Source organism: Fonsecaea multimorphosa (genome assembly GCF_000836435.1).
Source record: "Fonsecaea multimorphosa CBS 102226 unplaced genomic scaffold supercont1.8, whole genome shotgun sequence".
In the NCBI taxonomy this organism is placed as follows: domain Eukaryota; kingdom Fungi; phylum Ascomycota; class Eurotiomycetes; order Chaetothyriales; family Herpotrichiellaceae; genus Fonsecaea; species Fonsecaea multimorphosa.
The window spans coordinates 845,162-863,145 of NW_015971642.1; the positions used below are offsets into that span (position 1 = coordinate 845,162).

Here is a 17,984-nt window from a genome sequence, read left to right on the forward strand (position 1 = left end):
TTGCAAAGCGCTGCTGCGAAGATCTGGCCTCTCTCCTGATGATGGCGTGTTATAAATTGGTGGACACTTCCTATTCCGAGTTGATTGGCTAGCATGATTGGCCGGTCTGGCGCATAGCCACGATGCAAGCAAAATCGTTGGCAATTGACCCGCGAGAAGCGTCATGAGGAATGGTACAATACCTGTGTATCCTGCCCAGATCCCACGTCGACTGGTGGGCCGAGATCTGAGGCGATAACGTTCATAGAACGACCGGTGGTGTCTGGAAGCTCATTTAGCCATATAGAACCTCACAGACGCCGCCGATAGGCACATCCATAACCGCATCCGTCCCTTCGTTCCAGACGAGCTTCCAGTTCGGGTGTGTCGGGTAGGCTTCTTGTGTCTCATAATCGGCCCGGGTCCGAGTTGAATGCGTAGTTGTTGGAATGAAAGGATACATTGGAGGATTGTTGTATGAATTGGCCGTCGGCCGGTCGTTGCGGAGAGAGAACTTTGCGGAATGAGCAGATGCAGTAGACTGGTAGTCCCAGGCTCGAATTTCTGATGGCGGGGGAAGCTCGATACTTGCTCGAGAGGGTTTTCGCTTTCCTTTGTCCTTTGATCGATGGGATGCTTCGACTCCAGCTCTGGAGGACTTTCTCCCTTTCCCGCTCTTGGTTCTCGCAGTCTCCATGTCCCGCTCAAGCCTGACTCGCTCTTCTAGCTCCTTTACCAGTCTTTTACTTCCCCCCTTCCTAATTCGTCCCGACCCATCAAGTATAGCCACGTTTGCAGCGTCATCAACCATGCATTCCAGACTTGTCAGCGGAAGAGTAAGATATTCGACGTTGTAGCTCAAGAGAGCAACATAGATGAAAATAAGAAGCATGACAATCCAGGCAGGTATGGCGAGAGACCACCATCTGTTCGGGTAGTAAGTAATCCCTAGAGCGTGAAGGAAAGGAGATGGAAGATATGACCATAGGATGTAGATCAGAAAGGCGAGTGTTGAAGCCAAGTACAACACAAAGCCGTAGTATTCGTACGTAGGGACTTTGGGTGATGTCGGCGGGACCGGGTGTGCGCGTCGAGCGGAATGTGCGACAGCTGCTTCAGTGTCGTTGGGGGTTTCCGCGTCGGAGCTGTCGGGTGTGGTAGGCCGAGTTGAAGCAGTTGAGCGATTCAGCAAAGATGGAGGCCGGAGTAGAGAAGTTAGGCTGGGAGACGGTGGCAGGGGAGTCGGGGGTCGATTGTAGAATGGAGGATAGAGCGGAGGAGGGGGCGGAGGAGGGAGAGCTGTGGTTGACTGCGACGTGTGCAGACCCTCTCTCGGATGCTGTGCTGGAAAATGCACTGATGTCTGTGAGAGCGTGGGTCGAGCTGGCAACGACCGCACACGAGACAACGAGTCCGGTCTTTCTGAGGCCGGCGGCCGATGCTCCCCTGGATCTGCAGCACCATCTTGATCTTGTTGTTCTTCGTCGTCGTAATTCTCGTTCTCCTTAGCGACGATTTCCCCGTCGGCCTCAACTTCGTCTCCTTCATCATCGGATGCCGAAGACTCCTGACGAGAGTAGTGCGACTCGAAATCATCGTCGTCTAAAGTCACACCCGCCATGTCAAGGTCGACACCTTCCTGTTCGAGTCCGCTCTCCTCCAATGGTGAAGCTCTTCCGGACGGAGGAAGCGCATGAATGTACCCATCTTCGCTTATTTCCTGAGCTTCGGCACCCAGTTCAAACGCGGTTGCGGCTCGAGATCTTTGAGGGCTTGGTGTCGGCGTGGAGATGTCGCGGTCCGGGACAATCATGCGAGGACCTGTAGGAGTACGTTGATCACTGGGGATCAATGCGGTTGGGGAGGGCAGGTTTTCTAGGTAGGGCCGCAGCGTGGGTGGAAGCGCGTCCGATTTCGAGTAGGGCCGTGGGCCTAGAGCAGGCGAACCCCCTCTGCTCTGAGGCGGCATCTCTAGGGTCTCTAGAAGCCGAGTGTGTGAGGGCCACTTGCGAAACTTCACGCGTATGAGAGACAAGGAGAAAGTGGCAGTACGTCAACGAGGCTGTAGATCACGTGATAGATCTGGACGAGGCTGAACATCGCGAATATCAACGCATACCACGTGGATGGGTAAAAACAAGGCAGCCCTGACTCAAGAGTTCCAGAAAACATGATATTTTCGTCCTTGCGTCAAATGACGTGACCTTTAGAGCCTCGAAATGCCTTTACTAGTACTATACTTTTGTACAATATCGCTGATAAGATCCAATTCGTAACATCATCAAAGAGTACAGTCGCTCTCGTTCCTGGAAATGTTTAATGCCAGACCTCTTTCTCAACGACAGGTCGGTCCAATCATCTTTGCGCGAATCCCTCGACGCTCCGCAAGCCCAACCCTATGTGACCCCCACTGCTCGTTGCCCTGGTCGAAGTGAAGGAGCCTGCACTACTTTTCCCCGTCCGAGGAGAAGGCAGAGGCGGAGTGGGGAATTGAGACAAATCAAACGGCTGTGGTTTCTTCGGGGTCATCAGACCGGGGTTCATCGGTACTGGGACATCGTGTTTAGTGGTAATCTTACCCAATCCTTTGATGGCTTGTCCAATACTCTCACTTCGTCTCCGGAGGGCGGAGAAGGATTTCTTTCTCTGCATGGCTGGTCTATTGGCCAATGGATCTGAAGCTTCTTCATCTGCTGGGGGAGTCGGGAGAGACGGTAATGCCGTCATGTTGGAGCTGATGGGTCCCACCATTGAAGCCGAAGCATTTTGGGATGTAAGGGGTCGCGTGATCGAGGAAAGGTTGTTTGAACTTGTAGACGCGGCCGGGTTTTTCATCACAGAATAAGCGTCTGCAGCAAGTGTACTTGCAGTGGACGGTCTGCTCACATGACTTGAAGGCCGAGACGATGATCGTGTGTGTGGTAGGGGCGTCGTCGCAGTAGTGGGCGTCTTGATGAAGCTCTTGATGCTGCTCATACGTGCGTGGCTTAGTGCCGTCGACAATCGCGGCATGCTGGATTTCCTATCGGCTTTGGACCTGGACGGCTCCTTCGTAGACAAGGGCAGCGATTCTTGACTCGCGTTGGCGATGAGCTCAAAAGCATTCTCAGGTAAGCTTGGGACCTCGAATCGCGTAGCTTCTGCAGCAGGGAATCCAGAATGCACACTGCTCATCGACTGACGCTTAGATGGTCGCTCCGGCGTTTGCGGCACAGTAAGCGACAGAGGACTCTGCATGGAGGCCGTCCGTCGTTTGCCTCGGTGGCTGAGGCTGACGATAGATATTAGTGAAGGTCGAGATTTTGGTTGCTGGTAGGATATTGGTGTGGCAGTTTCGATGGGTGAGAAGGTGTCTTCATTTTCAGATTCAGGGCTGAGGACCTCGGACAGCGGAGAGTCGAGGACTGCGGAGTAGCGGTCGTATCTGAAGTCGGACCAGGAAGCCAGAGAAGCCTGGAGGAGAGGTTTCGGAGAAGGTGGCACGACAACCCGAACCTTGTCTACCTCCATCTGTTGAAGGACCTCTTCCTCGTCCGGTATCTGTATTTTGAGACCCGCCATCTGATCCGGCCCCGGCGAGGTTTGTTTGCCAAAGGTAGCTCTGTTCTGGGCCATTTCATCTGGTGTCAGAATACTCCTCTCCGAAGGCGTCTCTACAGACGAATCTCGATCAAAGCGCTCAGCGTCCATGTCGATCTCGTCTGCAGAGTTCTCCTCGTCAGGCCCATCCGTGGGCTCCGATACATGCTCCGCCATATGATCATACATCAAAATCCTCCTCTTGTGTTCTGCGAGCTTCTCTCGGTCTAGCGCCTGTTGCTGTTGTCGTTCTTGGAACTTTTTCCTTCGAGCAGAAGCGGAGCTCAGCTTTCGAGTCTTGAGGATCTGATCCATGGTGGTGGAAGTGGTGAGGCTGGCAGAGGGCGTGGGGAGGTCGGATGATGGCGGCAACGAACTGTTGCGCAAAGTCATGCGTGGAACAACGGGCAGCAAAATCTGGAGAAGTTTAACGAGGTTCCTGAGAAGGCCTGGCTGCTAGAGGCAGCTGTCACCTGGAACTCTAAAAGTAGCAGGATCCGTTTGATGGCATTGAGGCTGCGCCAGGGTTTTCAAATGGAACAGGGCCAACCCAGCGACACAGATCGGGCCATGACACAGGACAGCGCCAGACTTTCAAGCCTTGCCAGCTTTGATGGTTCAAGCGAGCAAAAAATACAAGGTGCACGCCACGAAGGACCACTCAGGCTAAAAATGAGAGTGGTCGACCAGGATTTTGACGAGAAAACCAAAAAGCCCGACCCAATAAAGAGACTTGGATGATACCTGATTGAGTATGAGAGGCAACTCTATCTCGCAGACGAGAGAGCCGGAGAAAAAGGAAAAGCGACGATCAGGTCCTCCAAGCGAGAGTGAGATTGCAGGAAGCCTGGAGGTGAGCCCCCAGACGAGCACGAGCCAGACTGAGGAAGGGAATCTGCCCTTGGAGCTTTTGATGAAAAGTGTCAGAGGTTGCTGCACGTTCGAGGGGAAGTGGAGTAGACGGGAACTCTGGTGGAGGACCGACGTTTCATCGCCGGTACACTCTGCAACGAATATGTGGGCTCATGGGCTGGCCTAGCGTCAGCAACGCTCGGAAAACTGCCGAATTGGCATAGGTCGAGAGCCTTTGCAGCTGGTATGTATCGATGTTTTCTTTTTCTTAGTGAGCATTTCCGCTTGAATCGTAGCAACAACATCCAGATGGGATATATTGGTTGTTCTGGCGTCTTCATACCGACCGTCCAATTGAGAATGTGGAGAGTGGATGGCGGCATCAGCCCAGTGATCGGCCCCTTCGGCTAGCAAGCAGAAAAAACGTCAAACTTGAAATCGAGATGGACTTATTCCTTGTACGTACACCGCCCGCGCCATTCCGGGGAAAGCGCCAGGTACCGGGGACCAGACACAAGACGCCCGACCTCGGTTGCAATGGGAGCAGTGGCCGAACAAGTCGAAGGGACCTCAAGCTAAATTAGAGCAGTGAACAGATCCATAAAGGTGATAGCGAAGTGTGACGAGGCTTGAGCGGTATCCAACCAACGGCGGTTAAGGGCGCCAAAGGACTGATCCCCCAGCGGCGGGCTTGATCCACTCCGCGCATTGTCGTAAAAGCCACGGCCCAAGGCACGGGTTTCGTGCAGAAAACGGACGGGAGGAGAAAACTGTGGGATCCATGCTCAAACACGTGCCCTCCCTCTCTTGTCTCGACCACGTCTGACGACTGTCAATGACAGTGTCTGTTGTCGTGGTTGGCTACAGTCTCAAACGCCACTTTGCCGGGGTCCAGCCCCTTGCGTACGTCTTGCAAGGCGAGGCGTAGCCAATGCTCGGGCTTTGGGGGAAGATAGCAAATCTGAATCTGTCTCTTCTAGGCTCAGGCGTGAACAGGTGACCGGCGGTGTGCAGGATGCGTTGCCATTCAAGTAAGTGCCCGAATTCGAAAAGGTGTCCAGGTATGCAGGAGGTAAGAGAGAGAAGCTACCTATGGGGGGAGATGTACTTCCTAGGTTAAAAAAAGGGCTGTCATTTGAAACATCAAGCTGGTGGCGCCCGTGAGTCCCACAAGTCGTTGGAGTGGCGACCACGTCATTTGAAGTGTCAGACCAGTTTACCCCTTTTCCGCGCCCCGAACGATACACCCACGGAGTATAGCACCAGCTTAAAATCATTCCCGCTTCGACTACTGCGTACGAGCTGCAGTAAATTAGATGCAAGTCCCCGTGCTTGTCATACGGACTACTTGGTGCTAATTGGGGATAGGCAATCACTATTCCGCCTGCTGATCTTGCTCCTTCAGTCTCGCTTGTTGAGACTGGGGGCATTCACTACTCCGTACCCCATATATTGATATCCTCGTCTCTCCTTGAAGTCCCGGTGTCACATGAGGTCCGAAAATCAGTTGTGCGGTAACACGGAAGAAGAGGATGGTTTGGAAGCTCCGTATAAAGTGGCACATGCCGCCTATGTCTGCTTCAGGGTATCTATGAAAGCTCCAACTCCTCCTTACTAGCTTGAACATACCCTTTTCTTGCTTACAGCTCGCCGAAAGGAGGGATACCTGGAGACTTTGACATCTCGCACTCCCCATAGGCCCTTGTCCACCGTTGTCGTTTGGTGACAAGCGTGCAGATCCTGCGGAGCACCGACTACTGAATCCTTAAAGGCGGGTTGCATTCCACTCTGCCATCCATCCTTTGGCCGCTTCTACGATTTGCCTTTGTGCGTTGGCGACCGGAGCCGGTGGCAGGCTTGGTGTTGTCTCATTTGGAAACTTCAAGATGCAGAAAGTCAGCGTCATGCCAGCAATGGGGAGAAACTAATCCGATAAGTCCGTCGGCCTTGCTTCTAGAAAGACTCACCAAACCGTTTTCGTCCCAGTGATGCACTGCTCCTTGAATCAAGATGACGGGCTCGCTTGGCGTACTCGTTTGGTTCAGGACATCGGGTTTAGCCAACGTCGCCAACGCGGTAGCGGGGCGCCAGGGGTCGGCCTGACCTCCTATGGTCGCCAGTCTCGGATAGGAGATGTTGTAGCCGCCGTATTTATTTACAGCGTTGACGTTCGGCGGAGTGGTAATGTTGAATGCATACCGGCAAACTTGCGTCAGATACTCGATAGTCAGCAGACGGGATACGAGAGGAAGTCGGTCATTCGGAACATTGGCTCCGTCTTGAATATAGCCCCATTCTTTACAGTACTGATATGCCCATGACAGTGCAACATAGTTGGTGATGTTCTTGTCGGCATACATTGGCGCTGACGCATTGTGAGTGCCGTAGCACTCATCGAGCGTGCCATCGCACGACCCAGCGTAACTGTTGTTAGTCCATGCCAGCCAATTGAGCATCGGATTCAGCAGTTGTGCGCTTTCATTTCCCCATCCACCCGCCGTGATAAGCGCGGTAGCGTTGGACTTCATGCTCGAATAGCTGGGCCAAAGAAGAGTGTCGGAGCTGATATTTCCGCAATAGTAGCTGAACTCTGGACTGTTGACGGCCGGGTCCCAGTTTCTCGACTGCCACCAGCCAATTCCGTTTGATGCTAGGCTTGCCACATCATCATTGTGCGTGAGGCCCTGCAAACCGAACCCCTCCTTGAGTTGTGCGACGGTTTTTGCGTCATTCTTCTTGAGAATGTTATCCATAATGTTGATCAGCTTTGTTTGTGCTGCGATACACGCCGGTGGACCGTACTGGCGAACCGGTTCATAGTAATCCCAGTAGTCATAGATGGCTTCTACGACTCCAGACGATGAAATTGCGCCCCAGTAAATTTCAGGGTATAACTTGCGCAAGAATGCGACGACACCCCCAGAGTAGGAACCGCCGTAAGCAAGATAGGGTGTGCCAGGAGCCGTCAAGTTGAGATGCTCCAGCCCCGGAAAGACGATATGTGATGCAAAGTATGCTTGATCGGCAACGGCCTGGTCTGTGGATAAGAACCGCAGGTTCTCGGTCGAAAGGTTGGCTGTAGGGAAGCTCTTTCCATAATACCTATGTTCCAACACCACGCCGATGCCGTTGAGAGCCGATGCTAACTGGTAGACAATTCCTTTCTGGAGGTACGGCAGGCGCGTGCTAGCGTCTGCCTCTCCGCTCTGCAGCACTATCACAGGGCCGCCGGGCTTGTAGTACGTGGCGTCAAAATAGTAGCGAAGATTGAAGGTCTTGTTTGAATGTGGCTCGTATCGGGACTCGTTGTGGAAGTGATCCACTGGCATAGAAATGTAATGAGCAGGGTACAGCTCTGTTGGGTCAACATCCTGTCGTACGGTCAACCTGTGAGGTGCAGGCGGTAGATTCCTGTGTGATGTCAGTCAATACTTCGATGATAGTTAGCCAACTTACGTGGCTTGCACCAGCCCAGAGAGGACAGCTGCTAGGACAGCATATAAGTTTCTCATTTTGCAAAAATCAAGGCCGCGATGGAGGAACAAAAGAGAGAAGGACAGAAAGAGGAAAACAAAGGAAACCGGGCTACAGGGAGTTCTTGTTCCCACGCCCAGGTCTCCTGTGCGACCAACCTGGTTTTTGCCTCTGAACGCAACAGTTGCAGCATCCGGGAACTCATCTAACCCCGCATGTGGAAGTAATGGCACCTTAAACGTCAACACTCAGAAGTCATTATCGGGAAGCTCCAGAAGCTTGTTGGCCATGATATATAGCACTGCAACGTTGACTGGGAAGAAGGGCAACAACCTACGACCCAAGGGGAAGGTGGACAAGTGATCTCTGAAGCATGCATGCGGAACAGCCAATATCAGCGCAGACGCAAGTGGAACGAAGGAAGGACGCAGATCGTAGATATACGCCCACCATACGGAAGCCCGCGCGAGTTGGAGAACGCGCCCCAGCCGATAGTGATGAGTGATTGGAGATAAGGATAACAAGCACCTCGGCAGTGTAACAAGCACGTCAGATCTCCCGGCGGCCCCGCGCACATGTGCCGCATCAGTGCTGGAAGTCGAGCCAATGTGCGCTGCATGCGGCCACCCATGTTGAGGCTGCAGGAGAGGAATACGAGCGAGGCTGACGCTCCAAAGGATATGGAATTCCAGAGCGGTATATAGACGGAGAGACGCAGAGTGAAGGTGGAAGACAAACTCAGACGGCTGTGGATGGTGTTTGGAGCTGGAGGGTTGGCCGGCGAAGGTGGCCTAGAAGCTTTTGGACACAGGGGGAATTCCGCCGCCACAGATACCCTCGTAGAAGGATGGCGGTCGCATTACAGCTTAGCACTGGCGCATCGAGGAGGCAAGAAAGCGAGCTGGAACAAGCCGTAGGTGGCCACTTCGCGGGTTCTTGTAATCAGAATCCTACATACCTCCTGCTGCTTTAAGCGTAAGCTCAAGGTTCATGCCAAGCTTTTTTAGGTCTAGCAGTTCAAGATCCCGTGACTGGAAATGACGTCGATGACCCAAAACGGCAAAAATCTCTCCTTCCTAACTCGGAGTCCCGAAGCCAAGACGCTCGACGCTATTCCCATTTTGGAACTGAAGTTCTATCAAAAAGGCCATGAGATTCACCGACTCCCACTTCTGTCAGATTCCCTTGTTCCTGATCTCTGAAGATGAGAGGCCTTGATCTTCTTACTGCCCATTCGCCAGCAGAACCCGTCCCCCATCGACACAGAGGCATCTCCCGTCCACATAAGCCTAATAGTTGGCATATTATTAGCACATCTCCCCCTTTTAGTCCCAAGCACCCTTTAACTTACCCCTGCTTGGCTGCTCAAATATAGCACCGCTCCTGCAATGTCCTCCATTTTGCCTATCCTTGCTGCTGGCATTGCCTTGAAGAGCTCTGCAAACTGATTCTCGCCTTCTTCAACCGGGTTCATTCTGCTGGGAACAACTGTGACCAAGTTCAGCTATTTCCAAACCGCATCCGCGTATCGGGTTAACCTACAGCCTGGATTGATAGCATTGACTCTGACGTACCCTGGACCCTCGGTGTAATCAGCTCCGTTGCCGGCTCTGGACCTGCGGACGTGACGGCGGGGAACACTCACATCTGGCGAATTTGCTCGCAAGCAGCGCAACCAAATGATCAATGGCCGCTTTGCTGGCAGCATAGCTGGTCAAATCGACATTTGTGCAGTTATGCATGCTAGCACAACTGCTGGTGATGATCATCACCCCTCGACCCTCATCTCGACCCTTACGGCCATTCCCAAGGTCGAGGTTGCTAGCTGCCACCAGCAACTTCAGCAGTGCAACCGACAAGAAGTAGTGAGCTGTGACATTGACACGGAAAGTATCGTCCCAGTCCGAATGTCGTGAAGACCACAGAGACTCTTGTAGCTCATCCAAAGACGCCGTCTTGACGTTGCACATCTTTGGCGGGTCTCTCCTGATTCCGGCGTTTGAACAGAGAATGTCCAGGTGAGTTTCATGCTTTTCGAGTTCTCTTGCAACAGCTGCAATCCCTTCTTTTGAAGACAGATCGCTCGCAAATCTGTCAATTCGTCAGCCAATCATCCAATTGCATTGCCGGGAGGCATGGCGAGACGTCTACCCAACGGCCTGTCCCCCAGACGGCGTTCCAATTTTATTCAGCTCGGCAACGACCGCTTCAATGTCGTCCGTCGGCAAGGCAGTGACATATACCTTTGCACCATTCGAAACCAGACCCTATTTCACATCGTCAATCCGAATTCTGATTGCGACCGCGAGATGGATTCCGCTCACCTTTGCAATCATCAACCCAAGGCCCGAGCATCCCCCGGAAACCAGGGCCACTCGACCCTTGACACCAAACAGATCAGCCACAGAAAGTGAGGACATTCTCGACCGGTGATCAGACACATTGAGATTGGCGAAAGGCCCGTTGATGGTCTAAAATGCAGGACACCAAGCCTCCACTGCGGCTCTTGCCGCTAGAAACCGCCGCCCGTTGTTCTCCGTCCTTTCGTCCATATGCTCGCGCAAGTCCGCAAGCTCGCCCGTCCATACTTGATCGACGTTTTCTTTCACAGTGGAGAGTTTCCGAGGTTATAAAATTCGCCTCTTCTTTGAGTCCTTTCCCTTCTGCTTCTGGACGTATACGTCGAGCCTTGGAAGGTTGGGATATCGAGATTGATCCAAGGGACCATGACAGCAATGGCGCCTTCAGTGGCTGGGCTCTTTCAAGCTATCAATCATGACTACGCAATCTGGACCATCGCAGGCCTTTTGATTCTCCTTGGGCTCTATAAGGTCGGTGTCACGATTGATCTCCTCTTTCCCAAGCTGACATCAGTAGTGGTCAACTGCAACCGACATCCCAAAGATCAAGGGCATTCCAGAGATTCCTGGTGCTCTCCCAATCCTTGGACATCTCCAGCAGCTGGGGCCCGACCATGCCACGGTTTGCGAAGGGTGGTGGCGGAAATATCGACAATCCGTCTTTCAAATCCGTCTGGGAAACACAAGAGCGGTTGTTGTAAATTCTTTCGAAGACGCCCGGCAGATGCTCGTTGGCAATCAAACCGCTGTTATCGACAGACCAACATTGTACACGTTCCATGGCGTGATCTCCACCACTCAAGGATTCACAATTGGGTCCAGCCCGTGGGACGCATCCTGTAAGAACAAGCGAAAAGCTGCGGGACAGGCTCTCGGCCGCCCTGCGATGAGGGGCTATTTCGACATGTTCGACCTGGAGTCCTATTGCATTGTGCGTGACCTCTTCCGCGACAGCAAGAATGGTGAAGTTGAGATAGGCGTGCGACCCTACATTCAACGATATGCCTTGAATACCACCCTGACCCTCTGTTATGGCATCCGAATGGACAATGTCTACGACGACATGCTGAGAGAAATCTTGCACGTGGGATCGGCAATCTCACTCCTGCGTTCGGCCTCGGAAAACTATCAAGACTACGTGCCAATTATGCGTTACTTCCCCAACAACGAAAAGATTCGTCGGTCAAAGGAGCTTCGTGATCGTCGTGACCGCTACCTGAATTTCCTCCTCAACAAGGTCCGAGACATGATTAAGAAAGGCACCGACAAGCCTTGTATCAGCGCCGCTATCTTGAAGGACGAAGAGACCAAGCTGACCGGCGTCGAAGTCTCGTCGATTTGCCTCTCGCTTGTTTCGGGCGGCTTCGAAACAATCCCGGGCACCCTGACTTCATGCATTGGCTCTCTTGCCACCAAGGAAGGTCAGATCTTCCAAGAGCGCGCCTATGAGGATATCATGCGATACTATGCGGATCCGGCGGCTGTTTGGTCAAACAGCTTTCAGGAGGAGAAGGTTCCGTATGTGAATGCTATCATCAAGGAAGCCGCTCGGTACTACACCGTCAGCGCCATGTCCTTGCCCCGCAAGACGGTGACCGAAGTTGACTGGAATGGGGCCAAAATCCCAGCCAAGACGATGATCCTCATCAACGCCCAAGCGGCGAACCACGATGTTGACCATTTTGGTCCGGATGCTGCGGTATTCAACCCAGAGAGATGGCTGAACGACGAGTACGTGACGCGGCCGTCGTCCACGGCGCCTGAAGAAAAGCCCAGCCAGGGCATCCAGCATTTCTCCTTTGGCGCGGGGTCCCGAGCCTGCTCTGGCCAATTCATAGCCAGCCGCCTCTTGTACACTGCGCTGGTAAGGCTGCTGGTGTGCTACAAGATCGTGGCCAGCGAGACAGAGCCTCCGAACACGGATTACGTTGACTACAACCAGTTCAAGTCGGCGCTCGTGGCCATTCCCAGAGATTTCAAGGTCAAGCTCATTCCCAGGTACGATGAAAGCGTGATCCAAGACGTCATGGCTGCGGCGGCCGAACGAACAAAGGATTACTACAGTGAGGAGAGCTGAAAACCACACTGGCCAAGTCCTCTTCCCTTTTTCTCTGCCCCTGCCCTTGGAGCGAGCGAACCGCGCTCGGAACAGCTTTTAAGATCTCGTGCAAAACAGCATCATGATGTTACGATTTTGAACTTTTGATGAGTTTGGAATCCAATTGGCTAAACTGGATGGGAAGCTTCTTGTCATGGAAAATTAGGGCTAATCAGAATGCCTTTGGAAATTGATGTTGTTGATACAGAACCTTGCATTTGGTGTCATCAAGCATCATTTGGGATCTTGTCGAGATTGCACCGCCCAGAAGCGTGCGGTTTGAAACCAGGTACATAAAGCGATCAAGATTATATGAACCTTTTCTTCAGTCTGCCTCTGCGAACCTTTGTAACATACACTGCCTCTCCATTTTGACTTCTCTCATCGTCTACGACCAGAGCCGCCACAATTTTGGACTTCCACAATTGGCAATTCGTTGAACAGCGGATCTACCATTGCGATTTTCCTCCTAAAGTACCCATTGCTCTCACGCTCCTTCTCGACCACGAGAGTCACGAAGAAGAGAAGGCCAGAGGATAACAGGCTGATTTGAACGGTCCAGAAGGACGAAGACGGTTTTGATTTTCGATCCATTCTCAACCTCCACTTCTCGGTCTGGTCTCGGTCTTCGTCCTTGGTGGTGACCAGGTTGTCTCTGTGAGAACTATTTTTGGGGACTTCGCATGTACATGCATTCTTCGTCACAATAGACGGACGAGTACCTGGACTCGCCTTTCACTACGGACATCTGCGTCGTTCTGGATCAACCCGTTGAGTTCGCTGATGCGGAGAACAACGTCGCTTATCGTTCCAGTTCAACCTTGTGGTTGGGCATGAGACTTCTACGTCGGAGAGGGGATTGTCGAGATCATGAATATTTACTTACTAGTCGAGAGCGAAAGATTATCAAAAAGGCAATATCGATGAATATCATTTTGAGTTTCTTTATTGATTCTCCTACTCTTCTACAATTTGGAATTTTAGACCGACTTTTGTTCTTTGAGTGGGAGGAGGAGATCTCGAATCTGCCTTCCCTAGGCTGAGAGGCTGAGGAGTGACACGATATAGACTATAATTAGACGACACGCGCTCTGGGAAGAGAAGAATACCGGCGAGCTTCTCGTGCACTCGCTGCCCCGGTCTAGACCGCGAGCTAAGGAGACGGGGGGAGGCGTCATCATCGTCGCTGAGAGACTGAGCCTAGGGCCTGCGGACTTGAGCTTGAGCTAAGACTCTGACCGAATCTTGAGAGGGAAGCGACTGCGGGTCAACGCACACCACTGTTCCATGCGCGCCCATGTCCATCGGTTCACTCAAGTGTATGAGGTAATTTGACGGGCGCACCTGTGCGAAGAAATCACGAAAACATCTCAGACCGTGCGAGTGGTTTCGGCGACTTACTACACTCTTTCAGGGTAGGCAGGCTCTAGATCTCGCGAGGAGACAGAGAAGAACGGGGGAAAAAGGAAAACGAAAGGGAAAAGAGTCTGACCCCGCGACACCAGATCAGTTCCAATACAGATCACAATGACATCCTCAACAGCGCGCCCTGAAATGGCAGAAGCAGACATGGACGTCGACGTGCTCATCGTCGGCGGCGGGCCCGTGGGTCTCAACCTGGCATACCAGCTCCGGCGGTTCTCGTCGGCGCCGATCAACCCGGACCCTTCCGGCTCACCGATCTCAGTGCACGTCGTCGAGATGCATCCCAAGCCCGTGCAAGAAAACTTTGGACGCGCCGTGACCTTCTGGCCGCGCTCGATGGAGATCCTCGCCCAGATGGGTCTCGCCGACCAAATCACGCAGCAGTGCGTAGCGGTGCGGTCGAGCGCCGCGTACGACAAGACGGGCACCGAGGTGTTTGGTCGCGGGTGGAGTTTCGTCGAAGGGCTAGAGGACACGCGGTTCACGTTCGCGAGCGTCCTTCGCCAGAAGTTTGTCGAGGATATTTTCCGCGCTGAGCTGGACAGGTTGGGCGCCAAAGTGAGCGAAAATTGCAAATTTGTGGATCTGACTGTGGATGAAGCGGTCAAGGTTGGTGGGAAGGGGAGGGTCAAAGCTAGGATCTTGGATCGCAGTGGCGGGGACGGACACGAGAGGGAGTATACTGTCAAGTGTCGGTACCTCATTGGCTGTGATGGGTCCAGGACGCTGGTGCGCGGCGCCGCAGGGATCGAATCTGACGGAGACCGCACCGAGGATAAGTGGGTGAGAATTGACGGGGTTCTCAAATCCACGACGATGCCGAAACCCAGGTCCTATGGCGCAATCGAGAGTCCGCTGTACGGCAATGTCCTCTGGATTCCGCTCGACCACGGGGCCACGAGGATTGGATTCGCGCTGAACGACGAGCGGAGGAAACTGTACAAGGAGCTCAATCAGGAGGTGTTTGTGCAAGAGGCCAAATTGTCTGTCAAGCCCTTCGACATTGAATACGAGAGGGTGGATTGGGCGAGTGTGTACAGTGTCGGGCAGCGGGTCGCGAGAAATTTCTGGGCCAAGGAGTCGGTCTTTATCGCTGGTGATGCGGCCCACAGCCACAGCTCGGGAGCCGGCCAGGGGATGAATGCTGGTATGCACGATGCAGTGAACCTCGGCTGGAAACTGGCGCTGGTGTTGACAGGCGTGCTGAAGAGGGAGGTCCTGGAGACTTATGAGCTGGAGAGAAGACCGAATGCACGGAAACTCATCAAGTATGACGAAGATATCAGTGTTCTCGTCTCTGGGAGGCTGCCGAAGGACTGGCCGGGTGATAAAACCGAGGATCCGAATGTCGTTTTGGGAAGGATATTGCAGGAAGCCAAGGGATTCAATACTGGCTTGACCATCGGCTTTGAACCGAATATCGCTGTTTCCAGGAATGACAGTGGAGAGGACGCTGAGCTGGTGGCCAAGCGAACAATCATCCCAGCACCGGCCATATCAGGCTACCGAGCACCAGATGTTAAGGTATTGACGCCCGCATTGTGGGAACCTGTCTGGCTGCATACTCTGATGGCGAACTTGGCGAGGTTTTATGTGGTCGTCTTCATGGGCAGGTCGCCGGAGGCAAAGACTTCGTTCAGCAAGATGAAGGAAGACGTGCAGAAGAACCAACACCTGAGACTTGATAGGGTCCCGGGAACTGCACCGGCAGCAGCAACGAATGGAGCCCACATCAATGGATCCTCAGGATCCCAGCAGCCTCGAAAATGGCCTGTGGACTTTCTTACCATCTTACCTGAGAAGTTCGGTAATGCCTGGTTCGAGCTGGGGACGGATCCATTGGGCAGAGTGTATTATGACGGCGATGGAGGCCATGCATACCAGAGATATGGTGTTGAAGTTGACGCGGGAGCCGTCTTCGTAGTGAGACCTGACGGCTGGATTGGAGCCAGGTTCGGACTTGGATCGGACAGCATTGTGGATGAGGTGGATGCGTATCTGGGTGGACTGCTTTACCGATAGATACCAGATAGACGGAGGCACATATAGATCGTGACGACCCGTAGCAGCCACGAAGGATGTCGAGTTGGCGTGAGGGGCTACGGAGGAGTAAGCCACATAAGGCGTAGGATACCGAGGAGCATATAGCCTCGGCCTTGCCCGCTGCGGAGAAGCTGGAGAGGGTCACGTGTTACGCTAAACCTCTTTTGGAGCGATACGGAGATGCGCGAAGTTGCTTATCAGACGCGCAGCTGGACGCAGCTTCGTCTTCCCCAGAAGGCCAGTTCAATAATGGGGCTTAATCCATTCGCCGGCACCAGCACCGACCAGTCCGTGAGACGATTGGACTTGCTCGATCAACGAGCGAGTTAAAGTGCCGGCCATCATGCATCCAGATCCCCAGACTTGCTGGCCCTGCTGCCACGTTCTTGCAGGTCTATCATGGATGGTTTCGACCTTCTCGTCATCAATGGGCTTGTGGTGACTGCCTCTGACACCGCCAACTACGACATCGCCATCAAGGATGGCAAGATTGCGCTCTTGGCCCCGCCGGGCTTGCTGGGCCCGAGTAGTGCGAAGAGGGTGATTGACGCCGAAGGTGGCTATGTGATGGTATGTATCTGGTCATGTTCCTGCTGTGCGGCTCTTGAATGCTGAACGTCTCTGGTTGTAGCCCGGCGGTATCGATTGCCATGTCCACCTCGAAGAACCTGCGCTGTTTGGCGGCAAGGGGAGGAGTTCGGACAACTTTGAGACGGGCACTAGGAGCAGTATCTGTGGAGGGACCACGACGATAGTGTATGTCGACGCCTCCAGCGGCTTGTGGCATACCATCTACGCGAAACACGGGCGAACACTGACTACCACCTTTGCAGGGCATTTGCTCCTCAGGCCAAGACCATACCCTCGCTCCTGCAAGTCCTTGAAGATACGCAGGCTCGAGCGAAGGACAACTGCTACACCGATTACTCGTTCCACATGCTCGTCGGCCACCCAGGTGAACAGGCCCTGTCCGAATTCCCGCGCCTTCGCGAACTCGGCATCTCCTCGCTCAAGATATACATGACCTATGCGGCCCTGCAGCTGCGAGACGACCAGATCCTTGATGTGCTGTTGGCGTCGAGAAAAGAAGGGATCACAACCATGATTCATGCAGAGAACGGAGATGTGTTGACCTGGATGACCAAGAAGTTGGAGGAGCGGAAGCTGTATGCTCCCAAGTACCATGCCACGTCTAGACCACAGATCGTCGAGACGGAGGCAACGAACCGTGCCATTGCGCTGGCTGAGTTGATGGATGCCCCTATGTGAGTCGATATTGTTGGCTTCTCCTCGCGTCGCCCATTGTCGGGATCTGAGCTCACCAGCATGTCTATCCAGCCTCGTCGTCCATGTCTCATCCCCCAGCGCCGCAGCCCACCTCCGCAACGCGCAGACACGTGGACTGCCTGTGTACGCCGAGACATGTCCACAATATCTTTTCCTGACCCGCGCAGACCTGGATAAGCCGGACTTTGAAGGCGCAAAATGTGTCTGTTCCCCTCCACCTCGCGAGTCTGCCCACGACCACGACGCTATCTGGATAGGTCTGGCCAACGGAACATTCACGGTGCTCTCCTCAGACCACTGCCCTTTCATGTACGAAGACTATGAGAAGGGCAAGAAATCCATCATCAGCGAGGAATACCCGGAGGGACGATTCAGTGGCATTCCGAACGGATGTCCCGGGATTGAGACCCGTCTCGCACTGACACTGAGCGCGAACAGACTCCCGCTACAGAAGTTTGTGGAGGTGACCAGCACAAACGCTGCTCGTCTGTACGGATTATATCCACAAAAGGGAACGATTTTGCCAGGTGTCAGCGACGCCGATCTCACAATCTGGTACCCACCGGGCAAGTTGGGGACGTTCAAACTGACGAATTCCATGCTACATCACAACGTCGACTACACTCCTTTTGAGGGGATGGAACTCAATCAATGGCCCAGGTATACCATCCTTAGGGGCGAGGTGGTGTGGGACAGAGATGGTGGTGGGCTGCTGGGCAAGAAAGGGTACGGTAAGTTCATTCCTCGGGGGAAGAGCACGCTCCCGGGGCCCCGAAAGGCTGGTGAATGGGACGTGAGCGCTTTCTAGAGGCGCAACACTAAAAGATGAATGGGAAGAAATTTGCCCCAGATGAAGTTCACTATCCGTTGTGCTATATGTTTTACAT

At 53.4% G+C, this 17,984-nt stretch overlaps 7 protein-coding genes across 7 annotated transcripts; 3 read left to right on the forward strand and 4 right to left on the reverse strand.

Moving 5' to 3' along the window:
- Window positions 1-274: 274 nt before the first annotated feature.
- Window positions 275-1,948, reverse strand: Z520_05021 (uncharacterized protein; the record flags this gene model as incomplete). The annotated part of the gene is made up of 1 exon (XM_016775525.1): window positions 275-1,948. One exon carries the CDS (start codon window positions 1,946-1,948, stop codon window positions 275-277), a length of 1,674 nt encoding a protein of 557 aa, XP_016633568.1.
- A 386-nt stretch (window positions 1,949-2,334) lies between these two features.
- Z520_05022 (uncharacterized protein) lies at window positions 2,335-3,873 on the reverse strand (the record flags this gene model as incomplete). Its single annotated transcript, XM_016775526.1, has 1 exon — window positions 2,335-3,873. The coding sequence occupies one exon, from the start codon at window positions 3,871-3,873 to the stop codon at window positions 2,335-2,337; it is 1,539 nt and encodes a 512-aa protein (XP_016633569.1).
- Window positions 3,874-6,175: 2,302 nt separating this feature from the next.
- Window positions 6,176-7,922, reverse strand: Z520_05023 (uncharacterized protein; the record flags this gene model as incomplete). The annotated part of the gene is made up of 3 exons (XM_016775527.1): window positions 6,176-6,289; window positions 6,378-7,821; window positions 7,867-7,922. 3 exons carry the CDS (start codon window positions 7,920-7,922, stop codon window positions 6,176-6,178), a joined length of 1,614 nt encoding a protein of 537 aa, XP_016633570.1.
- Window positions 7,923-9,107: 1,185 nt separating this feature from the next.
- On the reverse strand, window positions 9,108-10,304 carry Z520_05024 (uncharacterized protein; the record flags this gene model as incomplete). The annotated part of the gene is made up of 6 exons (XM_016775528.1): window positions 9,108-9,173; window positions 9,236-9,372; window positions 9,427-9,459; window positions 9,530-9,975; window positions 10,036-10,151; window positions 10,209-10,304. 6 exons carry the CDS (start codon window positions 10,302-10,304, stop codon window positions 9,108-9,110), a joined length of 894 nt encoding a protein of 297 aa, XP_016633571.1.
- Window positions 10,305-10,619: 315 nt separating this feature from the next.
- Z520_05025 (uncharacterized protein) lies at window positions 10,620-12,321 on the forward strand (the record flags this gene model as incomplete). Its single annotated transcript, XM_016775529.1, has 2 exons — window positions 10,620-10,715; window positions 10,762-12,321. The coding sequence occupies 2 exons, from the start codon at window positions 10,620-10,622 to the stop codon at window positions 12,319-12,321; spliced, it is 1,656 nt and encodes a 551-aa protein (XP_016633572.1).
- Window positions 12,322-13,869: 1,548 nt separating this feature from the next.
- Window positions 13,870-15,789, forward strand: Z520_05026 (uncharacterized protein; the record flags this gene model as incomplete). The annotated part of the gene is made up of 1 exon (XM_016775530.1): window positions 13,870-15,789. The coding sequence occupies one exon, from the start codon at window positions 13,870-13,872 to the stop codon at window positions 15,787-15,789; it is 1,920 nt and encodes a 639-aa protein (XP_016633573.1).
- A 420-nt stretch (window positions 15,790-16,209) lies between these two features.
- Window positions 16,210-17,905, forward strand: Z520_05027 (uncharacterized protein; the record flags this gene model as incomplete). The annotated part of the gene is made up of 4 exons (XM_016775531.1): window positions 16,210-16,380; window positions 16,442-16,566; window positions 16,644-17,075; window positions 17,149-17,905. The coding sequence occupies 4 exons, from the start codon at window positions 16,210-16,212 to the stop codon at window positions 17,903-17,905; spliced, it is 1,485 nt and encodes a 494-aa protein (XP_016633574.1).
- Window positions 17,906-17,984: the final 79 nt, after the last annotated feature.